Source organism: Pelodiscus sinensis, chromosome 10 (assembly GCF_052426305.1).
Source record: "Pelodiscus sinensis isolate ZL-2025 chromosome 10, ASM5242630v1, whole genome shotgun sequence".
In the NCBI taxonomy this organism is placed as follows: domain Eukaryota; kingdom Metazoa; phylum Chordata; order Testudines; family Trionychidae; genus Pelodiscus; species Pelodiscus sinensis.
This window is the reverse complement of record NC_143061.1, coordinates 15,898,187-15,910,763: the sequence shown is the minus strand read 5'-3', so window position 1 is coordinate 15,910,763 and position 12,577 is coordinate 15,898,187. Positions and strand designations below refer to the sequence as shown.

General features: G+C 43.7%; 1 protein-coding gene across 6 annotated transcripts in view; it reads left to right on the top strand.

Moving 5' to 3' along the window:
* The window catches only part of FNDC3B (fibronectin type III domain containing 3B), a 392,858-nt gene that overhangs the window by 291,464 nt on the left and 88,817 nt on the right, over positions 1–12,577 (top strand). For all 6 annotated transcript variants that reach the window (XM_075937961.2, XM_075937956.2, XM_075937959.2 and 3 more), the window contains exons 12-14: positions 2,494–2,618; positions 4,663–4,837; positions 5,880–5,966. In XM_075937961.2, coding sequence (XP_075794076.2) covers positions 2,494–2,618; positions 4,663–4,837; positions 5,880–5,966 — 387 coding nt within the window. The remainder of the gene's footprint in view (positions 1–2,493; positions 2,619–4,662; positions 4,838–5,879; positions 5,967–12,577) is intronic.

The following is a 12,577-nucleotide window of genomic DNA, read 5'->3' as shown; positions in this document are numbered from 1 at the left end:
CCACCCAACCCCTGCTTTTAGAGACCTCTATCCTGTCCCCGTTCCGTCTCCTCTTTTCTAAGCTGAACAGTCCCAGTCTCTGTAGCCTCTCTTCATCTGGGACCTGTTCCCAACCCCTGATCATGTTAGTTGCCCTCCCCTCTCCCAGCCTTTCTCTTCCCCTCTCCCACCTCCTTTTCCCAGTCTCCCTCAGTTTTGTTCAATGAAGACAGAGTCAATGTTGGAAGAAACGTTATCTTTATTTTGTACATCAATAAGAAGGGGGGGCTAGGGAAGGCTAAGTGGAAGGAGGTGAGGGAGGAATGGGATACGAGCCCCCGATAGGGAGGACTGGGCTGGCTCTGCGGGCTTCTGGGGGTGGAAGCTCTCCTGCAGCCCCCCGATTGCCCCCTCTCCCCAGATGGCAGCCTGCGGCAAGTGCAGCCGGGCTGATGGCCGAGTGGTGTGATGTGCCCAGTGTGGGTACTCCGGGCAATCCAAGCCAGGACTGCTTTGCAAGCGGGGCACCCCTTAGAACTGTCTGTCCGGGGTGGGGGTCGGGACCCTTTAAGCGCAGCCCTCGGCCTGAGACAGCATCTCCACGCTCTAAGTCCTCCTCTGATGCCCTGCCGGCACTGCTTCCGGCCATCCTTAAGCCCTGTTCAGGGTCCACTCAATGTGGACTTGCTAGTTCGAATTAGCAAAACGCTAATTCGAACTAGTTTTTAGTTCTAGACGCGTTAGTTCGAATTAGCTTAGTTCGAATTAACTAATTCGAACTAAGTTAGTTCGAATTAACTTTGTAGTGTAGACGTACCCTTAGAGTCTAAGGTGCCACAGAACTCCTCCTTGTTTTTGCAGAGACAGACTAACATGGCTACCCTTCAGAGACTAGATGTATAATGGGACTTTCACATTAGAAGAAATTGCTGAGACTAGGAATATGTTTCCTCGTGGGTCAGTTTTAGGGCAACAGTTTGACTGTTCTTTCCCTGGGAGAGAGGCCTGTTGCTTCAGAAAACTAATGTAAAATTCATTGATAATAATGTTTTGTAGATTGAAGATCTAAAAGCCTTCTCAAAGCTACATCATTACAGACGAATCACATTATTTAAGGTTAAGCAGTGTCTCTTCCAGGTCCACTTTAAATTCAGGACTTAAATGATTTCCAAGGAGATTGTTACCAGATGTACAAACAAAGTTGCTTACAATAGGAAAGTCCAGGATATTGAGGAATTATATTTGTGCAAAGCTGAGCCCAGTTCCTTCATGGAATGAAACATTTAAGAATGAGGTTGGAGTGGGGATTATTAATTTTAAGAAAAGGAGGGGGAAAGGGCTTCTGGAAACCCTTGGCTCAGTCCTTAGTTGCACTGCATTTACCCTTGATGCAGCTAGGAAAGACCCAGGGGGAAATGTATCTCTTATGCTCCTTTGCCATTCCCCCCAACCTGGCTTAGTTAGGCTCTGAAATGACACCCAGCATTTCTTAGAGCAGCTTCAAATGATGCCACCAGCAGACACTATAGTAGCCAAGTATCTTAGTAGAGCATCGTGCTGTCTGCACTGCATCTCCTCTCCTATCCCTAATATAACCTCTTCCTACTGTTGACGTGCCATTTATTCTAAAGGGAGACAGGTGGCTTCCACAGAGCAGGCTATATCAGCTTTGCATCACCCCAAATACTCTCTGTGATGTGTGAAGCCTTAGTTGCCCCTTTAGGATGACAGTAAAGTACTTTGTGTGGTAGGACCTCTGCTGTTCTCTGTAGCTTCTTTAGACCATGAGGAGCGAGAGCCCCCTTGTGGGGAAAAAAGAGCAGTTTAGAATGGGGATTAAAATTGTACTTTAGGTCAGAAGGTAAAATCGACAAGGGTTGGTAGCTGCAGGCTCTGTGTATTCCTTTGGTCAGGCTGAGAGGCGGCACTGACCGATGTTCCTTCTAATCTTTTTCCATCCATGTGTAGAATCAGTGTATGTGCACTGAGGCATGTGTAAATGTGTACCACCAGTAGAAACAAAACCTAGCTGTGGCCACTCTGCTCACAGCTGGGCAGCATTTGAATCTCTCCTGAGCAGCTGAACAAGCTCACAGCTTACAGGAAACACTGGCACTGACTTGGGAAATCTCATGTTAATTGAGTTTGTATTCGTGCTGATTTTGATTTATAAGTAAGAATAATTGAAGAGATACTGAAGTAAGTGGATTCACTATATGTGATGTTACAGAACTGGAAGAACTGTGTTGTGAGAGTAAGTCTAAGCACTATGGGCAATCTGATTACAGATTGAATATGACACACACTGGAAACTTATTTCAAAGGAAGCTGCCGTGGCTTAAGTTATTTAGACCTCTTTCATATTGCTGGTGCTAATTGTGTTTAACCCTAATGTCAATGATTGCCATTTTAGTAACTGAGAAAGTACATAATAAAAAAATCAATAAAAATGGCTGGATTTGTTTCATTAGATATGTTAAGAGAAAAAACAATGATGGATCATTTTCTTTCTAGGGGAGAAGAAACAGTGGTTTTAGAGAATGTTACTTTGGGAGCCAAAAGCATTGCAAATTGACTAAGCTTTGTCCAGCTATGGGCTACACCTTCAGATTAGCAGCTCAGAATGATATAGGCACTAGGTAAGTCATTTTCTTATCAATGTTATCTCTGCCATGGCAAAGGCATTGTAAAGATTTAACTCTAAATGACAGCTGCTGCAGCAATAGACTACTAGTTTTTTCCCCTTTAGGCTAGCTAGTCAATGGCTAACGTTTCGTTACTCTACAAATGATGCTCTTAGAATACATCCTCTGAGAACTTTCACTCACCTCACAGGGAACTGACTGATACTTTGGAGTAAAGACTTGAAAATTAGCAGGGTGCTACGGTCAGAGAATTGCCATTTGCTGTCCTTGAGAAAAGCCACCGAAATTTGGCTGTGTGATTACTGTCCAAAAGTAACTATTTACTTTTTCTCAACAGAAGTTTGTTAGAGGCTAACTGCAAAATTCTCCAAACGTTCCATCTTCACTGAGCATGTCCTACCCTTGAGAGATTGAAAAATCAAGCATACAAAAATTAGGAAATCTTAGAATGAAGGTTGACCATGTACAAGCCCATCAATGGGGAGAAAAAAAGGGGTCAGTTGCTGCGGGCTCTTTAAATAGCGGATGAAGCGCTATGCAACACATTCCAGGCAGTGCTGCCTCCAACCCCACTCCTTCTGCCTGAGGCTCTGTCTCTTCCAGGAGTGCAAAGCTGCCCCCTCTTCCATCTTGCTCATAGGGTCTGGCAAGTCTGTCAGCTCCCTGCTCATGTATGTGAATTATGAGGCAGTCTTTAATTACATGATCACACATTGCATTTTCCACGTGACTTTTTCATCCTGGAGATGAATCCAGGTTGGGTAGTGAATGAGGTTTTGTCTGCAGGATCCCTGCCTCATTTCTTGCAGAAGTTGGTGTGTAGCAAATTCAGCATAGGAATGTGGGAAGAGAACCCTAGTCTCATGATGAAGGCAGTTAAATATTCTGGAGAATTGGATTCTATCTCTGCCTTTTGCCAGAAAGTTTCTGTGTGATGCTAAGTAAGTCTCATAAACCATCATTTCGCAGGTGACTAATAATAGCGTGTTCCTGATTTTCTGGGACCCAGGATAAAATCACCTGGGGTTGGATGTGCACAAGTGCTAAGCACTCACAACCCCAACCAAAGTGCATAGGAGTTGTGCTTTGAAACCAAAATGAATGGATACTTTGGACACTTTTAGCTGTCGTCACTCTTGCTTCAGTTCCCATTTTTAAAATGGGACAGTAATACCTTCCCAATTAATTTCTGTTTTTGAAGCCCTCTGATGGTGATGAGATCCATACAAATTTCTGTGAGGAAATTAATAATGCTCTGGTCGGTATGGGATTTGGATGAAGTGCAGTAAGGCATAGGGACTAAACAGGCCCACCAATGGGGGGAGGAGGGGAAGTGTCATAGAGGGCAGTAGCCCTGGGCCCAGGATTCCGGCCACTGCTGCCTCCAAAGTGGTGGCGGTCGTGCGCTCTGGACAGTGCTAAGGGCTGGGAGGGGAGGGGGGGGTTGCTATGCTCTAGGTAGTGCCCTAAGCCCTGCCCCTTCAAGGAGCACAGCACCACCCCTCCTCCACACCTTGCCTGGGGCTCAGAGAGGCTGTCAGCTCTGCTGGCTCTACACACTGGCGGGTGAGGAGAAAACAAATATTGAAAACCTCATTCAGAGAGCATCATCCTTCCTGCATGCACTGAATGAGAGAGACGTCCTGTGGAAGTAAAGGCATGTAAACCTGTCATTAAAGATTATTAGCAGCCTGCATCCCATGTTCGCCAACCCCCTTCTTTCTGGCTGCTTTCGCTTTTGCAGCCAGAGAGCGTGATGATGTCATTCTGTGGCCCAGCAGGAAAAACTTTTTATATGTCGCGAGAGATGATATAATGCATGTGGACAAGAGGTCTGAAAAAAAGTAGCACAGGCATCCTTAATTCTGGCATTTCCTGACTTTGGAGTGCTTGAGTTTGCAATTTGAATGTCTTTTCACTATAACTTTTTTGGATGCAACTATATATACATTTATATATCTATATATTCCAGCATATGCAGACAATTTTTTTTCAAATTGCATTTTGTGATGTTTTCTTTCTGTTTGTTCCTCTATAGTGGGTATAGCCAGGAAGTGGTGTGCTACACATCGGGCAATATTCCTCAGACCCCTTCTGCTCCAAGATTGGTTCGAGCAGGTGTCACGTGGATCACATTGCAGTGGAATAAGGCGGAAGGATGTACACCAGAAGAAGTGATTTCCTACACCCTGGAAATTCAGGAGGAAGATAATGTAAGTTCTGTTTTAGTGTTATTATAAAGTGGACAGAATGGACCAAATTCTCTTCTGACTTGTACAGATGTAATCTCACTAAAGAGAACATCCCTGTATATTGAGAACATGATCTGTTCTGAAATTTCCATAGTTACTGTACAAGATCTCTTGGAAGACTCTTCACAAGAATGATGAGTTTAGTCAAATGCCTTGTATTTTTTTTAAGTTAGTATCTGGATTTAGGAGACATTTTCTGGTGTACATGAACAAAATGAAAAGCTCCTCTTTTTCTCTGAACCATTCTTTCTCCAAGTATATTCTGTAGTCTCTGTTCCATTTGAAAATCAGAAATGGCTTTCTGTTATACTGATGACTCTGTAGAAAGAGTTTGTAACTGAGGAAGTGTGTGATCCTGCAAAGACCTGAGCACTCCTGTGAAGAAATGCTGAGTGCCCTTAGCTCCTGTTGTAGTCAGGTGGAGATGGGGGACACGTTACAGCTCGTGGAAAAGTCAACATTTTGCAGGATTGAGCTGTAGGACTCACCCGGTTGTTTATGCCCAATTCACCCATGTTTGAAATGATAACTAAGATGACTAAGTTCTGCTTCACACCACAATGCAGAGCTAGTAGACTTAGCAAAGTAGGATATGAGTCTGTAATGCAGAGTCGTGCAGAATCCCACTTAGAAATCCACAAGGAAGAAGTCACAGAATTTGGAGTGAATTGCTTTAAGGATGAATTAATCTGCCACCTTCTGCCTACACCTATATACAATGCTTGCTTTCTGGGATGGACTGTCAGTTGCATTTCTATAAAATATATTAAACTGTTAAGTAAATTGCTTTCTTGCACTAGTTTATAGCAAAATGCCACATTATTCAGCCCAATTAGCCATTCCACCCTTTCAGAAAATAATTACCATGACAATGGTAGAGTACAGAAAAAAAGATAAACTTTTGCAATCCATGTTGACACAATGCACTGTAGTACCTCCATGGCAACTGTACACATTGATGATAATATAATAAAACTTGGTTTGTTTTTAATTAATATTTTAGGATAGTGTGTTTCACCCAAAGTACACTGGAGAAGACCTAACCTGTACTGTGAAAAATCTCAGAAGAAGCACACAATACAAATTTAGGGTAAGTTGCTTTCTTTCCTTTTAATACTTTGAAAAACTAAGCCATCAAACACAAATCCTCCCTCTCAGTAAAAGCAATAATTGTGAACAAGTGCCTCCTCACTTGACCGGCTTCTTTACCGAAGATAATAATGTCAAAGGTAACATATATTTTACGTCTGAACATGTTAATTGATTAGATGTGTTGAGGAAGATACAAGCCTTCATTTCACAGTGTAGTCGTGGAGAGTTTGCCTGGAAGGTTTCACTCTGTGCACAGGCAGGAGGTTCTGGATTTAGGGTCCATGAAAGAAGGATGCTTATGGAAAGTCTCTTCCATGATAGAAGAACAGGATGTCAACATGTAACAGCATGACATAGAGTTCCGATGGTTCTTGTGGCTCATTTCCTTCAGCTGTTGATAACTCCTTCAGGTAACCAATCTGCAATGGTTATAGAAACTGGGACAAGAAAACACTGTTTTTGTAAAACAAACAGGGACACTGAAACAGGGACATTCCTAGGACTCAGGGAGATAGGTTCACCCAACAAATGAAAAATGAAGCTTTCCCATCTATTAAATGTGAATTTGGTTGTCCAGCAGGTTTATACTTCATGACCTTCATGTTTTCTTCTTCCAAAGATAGCTCACCCTAAGATACATTTTTATAACTCTGGTGATATTATAACTCATTAGTACAGCCCTTTGAAGATGTCAAGCATATTACAAGTGTTATTTAATAATAAGAAAGCCCAAGATTAGTATGTCTGATTTTTTTACAAGCTAAATATTTGTTTGCTAACCTAAAAGTCCAAGCTATCTGGTCTTTGAAAACCCCATGCCTGTAAATTTATCATTTGTCCACAAGGTGGCATGGTACAATGCACTTTTTGTTGCAAGTACTGTATTTTTTGTGGAACAAGGCTATTAACTCTAACGTTCATATACACTGAGCTTCCAACACATAGCAATTATTTTACAGAGCATATATCTGAAAATCCCTCTGTTTAATTTTTGTATGAAAACTGGATACAAATTTTCATTGCAAGAACAATGCACTATGTCACTGGGTCAAAGATGCAGCGAAATGTTACGCACACAGAGGATTGCTACAGGCATTAAAGACACGTGTACCTATCTCTAGATGCCACATAAGAATATGCAGAATTATATAAACTTGAGAGTCAGAATTGCATGGATGGGTTGCCATATTATGCTCTTTATTTTAGCATGGTTTATGCTGCTGCTTTTTGCTAAAAGATGGTTCTTTTTCTTGTAGTCTGAGTTTAGGAAGTTACTTTTATCCTGAAACTGAGCTCTTCAGTGCTGGTCTTACAGTGCAGTGATACCATAACCCAAAACTGTATGGTGTGTCTGAAACAAATGTTGATCCTTGGTCCCTCCCTCATAAGTAGACCAGGAAGTATGCATGATCCTGGGCTGTTGTTACATAGGAAACTGGGTCACATCAGTGGTCCAGCTGTCCCAGTACCCTGTCTTCAGACAGTGGCCAATGCCAGGTGCTTCAGAAGGAATGAATAGAACAGGCAATCATTGATCAATCCATCCTGCCATCCAGTTCCAGCTTCTGCCAAACAGAAGATAGAGATAATCAGAGCATGGTGTTGCATCCCTGACTACCCTGGCTAAAAGCCATTGATGGACCTATCCTCTAGGAATGTATCTAACTATTTTTTTAATCGTGTTATAGTTCCAGCCTTCACAACGTTCCCTGGCAACAAGTTAACTGGATGTTGTATGAAGAACTTGCTGCCTATTAATTTAATTTGGTAACTTCTAATTCTTGTATTATGAGAAGGAGTAAACTGTATTTTATCTGCTTTCTCTCTACTCTACACCCATCATGATTTTATAGACCAGGGGTCAGCAACCCCCAGTATATATGCCACAAGCAGCATGCAAACTGATTTTCACTGGCACACAAGGTAGGAGCTCAGCGAGGAGCTCATGCTGCAGGCACCCTCAGCCGTGCAGCTGCAGGCTGGAGCAACAGCTCCAGCTTCCCTGTGGGCGACGGGAGAGGCGTGCATGCGTCCCTGGGGCTGCCCCTGCCCGGTGGAGCTAAGGAGTTAAATGCTCTTTCTCCCCTCTCCCCACATGCTACAGGCTCCGCTTCAGAGGGGAGTGGGGCTAGGCTTGCTCAGGATGGCCGGTCACACAAGGCGTGCTGGAGCCCAGGGTGCACCGCCTACTGCCCGTGGCCTGTCTGCGAGGTCAGGGAGCCCCTTCCCCAGCGCCCTGCTGCACCGGGCTGGAGCCAGCCCTGGGCAGCCCCGGGCTCTGCCTACCCAGCCCAGGAGCCTCAGCCTGCAGGCAAAGGCCTGGACCAGGCAGGGAAGAGCCTCTGTCCCCACCTCTCCCTATCCCAGCATTGCTCCCCAGGGCTGCAAGTCCCAATGGTGCTGTCCTGCTGGTGAGTGCAATTGGGGGAGGGGGGTGAAGGAGGCTGTGGGGGAAGGATGGGAGGGGCAGAGGTTTCACTGAGGGGCATGTGGTGATGCAGGGGATCAGGCTGGGGGGGATCATGGGGCTGAGAGGAGTGAGGCTGAAGCAGAAGACAGATGGTTTGAGCATTGGCCTGATAAACCCAGGGTCATGAGTTCAATCCTTGAGAGGGCCATTTAAGGATCTGGGGCAAATCTGTCAGGGATGGTACTTGGTCCTGCTGTGAGGACAGGGGACTGGACTCAATGACCTCTCAAGGTTCCTTCCAGTTCTATGAGATAGGTATATCTCCAGTCTCATGTGAGGGGGGATACAATTTTACTTTGCAGAAGCTGCACTTTCCTTTCCTTTACTCCCCACTTCTTTGCCTCCCTCCCCAACTACTGTAGCTATTTGTCTGCATTCTCACCCTCTCACCTTTTCTGCATTACTCCTCCAACACCCTCCTGCCCCCAAACTCCTTCTCGGACCCACACCCTCTCGGGCCGCCAAACTCCCTTCCAGACCCTGCCCTCCTCATCCCATCCTGCATCCCACCTCCCACCCAGATCCTACATCTCTGACCCACTTACTGGCAGCCCATACTGAACCCCTCGGCTACGTCTACACTGGCCCCTTCTTCGGAATAGCCATGCTAATTTAGAACTTTGGAATAGGGAAATGCTTGGGGGATTCCTACTTGAAAGTAGGAATAAGAGATCCTCCGGAATAGGGCTTTATTCTGGAGGATCGCGCCATTCTGGACACTCTTTTCCGGCTTTTCCCCAAGCCGGAAAAAAAGCGGCGGCCATGTTTATTTAAATCCCGCGGGGGATATTTAAATCCCCCCGCGCATTTCCCTATTCCAAAGTTCTAAATTAGCATGGCTATTCCGAAGAAGGGGCCAGTGTAGACACAGCCCTCATGTTTGGTCCCACCCCAGAGCCTAAGGGGGGCCACAAAATCCACTAACTTCAACCCCAGAAAAGTAAATCTGGTTTATGGGAAGCCTTGAACCTCGGTCCTCCCTGTCCCTTCCCCTCACCCCATGGGGCTGGAGCACCAGAAGAGTGAGGTGTCTCAGTTGGAGGCCACATCAGTGAGGGTTGGAGGTTTGGGGAGGAATTTTTTTCAGTTGGTCCCCAACTGATTTTTCTGTGGGCCAGTGGCCCCCAAAAGGTTTTCCCACCCCTGCCATAAATAAAGAAAACACTGAAACCGTTTCTATGGGACATAATATTTTACTTTACTTAAAATGAAATTTGATAAATTAACGTGAGAACGTTAAAATGCTTAATCTGTTTAATAATTTAAATTAAAATATTCTCCCCAACTGCAGCACTAGCATAATGGCTCAGGCCTAATAATGTAATTAACGGTGAGTTTCCATTATCAATTGGTAATCCATGGGAAGGTTTGCATTGACTAAGGTGGGCCACTGGGTGCATGGTGGAGAGATCCCCTTTCCCCTCTCTCCCCCCGGGAGAGTGGCAGGGCCCTGGGCAGGAGGGTTAATTCTTGGCACACCACTTTGGAAAAGTTGCTGACCCCTTTTATAGACCTTTGTCATGCCCCCCCCCCCCCCCCATCATCTCTTTTCTAAGATGAAAAGTCACAGTCTCATTATTCTCTCCCCGTGCAGAAGTTGTTCTATACCTAATCTTTCCCCCTCCCCCGTATCTGTATCCTTTCCAATTCCAATCTATCTTTTTTTAAATGGAACAACCAGGTTTGTGTGCATCTTTATTCAAGATGTGGGTGTATGATAGATTTATATAGAGGCATTATGATATAGTCTATTGTATTATCTATTCCTTTCCTAATGGTTCCTAATGTTCTGTTCGCTTTTTTTACTGTTGCTGCACTCTGAGTGAATTTTTTCTGAGAACTAGCCACATTGACTCCAAGATCTCTCTCTTGAGTGGGAACAGCTAATTTAGATCTATCACTTTATATGTATGGTTGGGATTATGTTTACCTCTGTGCATTACTTTGCCTTCGTCAACATTGAATTTGATTTGGTTTTGTGAGATCCCTTTGTATCTTTTCCCAGTCTGCTTTGGATATAATAATCTTGAGTATTGTCGGCATGCAATCTTGAGTATTGTATTGTTTCCAGATTTTGTCACATCACTATTTGCCACTTTTTCTGGATAATTTATAAATATGTGGAACATTGCTGACCGCAGTACAGATCCCGGGGGGGGGGGGGAGAGACACACTGTTTACCCCTCTCCATTCTGTAAACTGACTATTTATTCCTACCTTTGTTTCCTGTCTTTTAACCAATTACTGATCTATGAGAAAACCTTCCCTTTTGTCCTATGACTGCCTACTTTGTCTAAGAGTCTTTGGTGAAGGATCTAGTCAAAGGTTTTCTGAAAGTCTGTCCACTGGATCACCCCATTCACATGTTTGTTGATTCTCCTCCCCCATAGAATTCTAATTTACAAAAGCCAGATTGACTCTTCCCCAGCAAATTGTGTTAATCTCTCTGTCTGATAATTCTGTTCTTTACTCATGTTTTAACCAATTTGCCTGGTACTGAAGTTATACTTATTAGCCTGTAATTGCCAGAATCAGCTTCGGTGCATCACATTAGTTCTCCTCCTGTTATTTTGATCAGATGTTGATTTAAATGATAGGCTACATACCACAGTTAGTTCTGCAGTTACTTATTAGAGTTAAATCAGAACTCTTGAAAGAATACCTTCCAGCCCTGGGAACCTATTATTATTTAATTTATCAATTTGCTTCAAAACATCCTTTAGTGACACCTCTATCAAGAATATCTCATCAGATTTCTCACCTAAAAAGAATGACTCAAGTGTGCGAATCTCGCTTACATCCTTTGCAGTGAAGACCAATGCAAAGAATTCATTTAGTTTCTCCACTGTGACTTTGTCTTCTTGGTGTGCTCCTTTATTTCCTCAATTGTCCTGTGGTCCCATTGATTGTTTAGATCCTGCTTCTGATGTACTTAAAACAATGTTTTGGTGTGCCTCGGTATAATTTTCCAGAATTTATGCTCCTTTCTGCTTTCCTCAGTAGGATTTGACTTCCAACTTTCAAATAATGCCTTTTTGCCTCTAACTGCCTCTTTTACTCTGTTGTTTAGCCATGGTGGCACTTTTCGGTTCTTTTACTATGTTTTTTTATTTAGGGTATACATTTAATTTGAGTCTATATGGTGTTTTTTAAATAGCTTCCATGTAGCTTGCAGGCATTTCACATTTGGGACTGTATCTTTTCATTTCCTTTTAACTAGCTTCCTCATTTTTGTGTCATTCCTCTTTCTGAGATTAAATGCTGTTGTGGTGGTTTTCTTTGGTGTTTTCCTCCCCAGAAAGTTGTTACATTTATTAATTATGTTATGGTCACTATTACCAAGCAGTTCATCTGTAATCACTTCTTGGATCAGATCTCGTGCTCCATTTAGAACTAAATCAGGAATTTCCTTTCTTCCTGTGGGTTTTGGAATTAGCTTCTCCAAGAATTTATGTCAGTTTCTACTAACGCACGCACGTACGCACACAGGCTATATCTAGACTACATGGCTCCGTCAACGGAGCCATGTAAAATAGTTTATTCGGCATAGGCAAAGAAGCGGGGATTTAAATAATTCCTGCTTCATTAAAATAAAAATGGCCACCACGCTGTGCCGACGATCAGCTGACCTGGCACAGCGGGGCAGTCTAGATGTGCCACGGTCGACAAGGGAAGCCTTTGTCGACTGCTCCGGTAAACCTCGCTTCACGAGGCATAAGGGAGAGGTCGACAAAGGCTTCCCTGTGCGGGTCAGCTGATTGTCTGCACAGCGTGGCGGCCATTTTTATTTTAATGAAGCGGGGATTATTTAAATCCCTGCTTCATTGACTATGTCAGGTAAACTAGTTTACATGTCTCCGTTGACGGAGCCATATAGTCTAGACATAGCCACACACACACACACACCATCTGAATGCAGGAGTCGTATTTACTGGCTATGGAACACATCCAACTTTTTACCCTCAGCAGGGAGGGTGTTTGTAATTAGAGGTAGGGTTGCTAGGGGTCAGGTTTTGAACCGTACAGTCGAGTATTTTCTGTTCGGGAAACAAATTGAGAAAATATAAATGTCCAATATTTTCTACATACGATGTAATGTAGATTGTGATATAATGTCAAGCGTGTCCGGTATTTTTGTT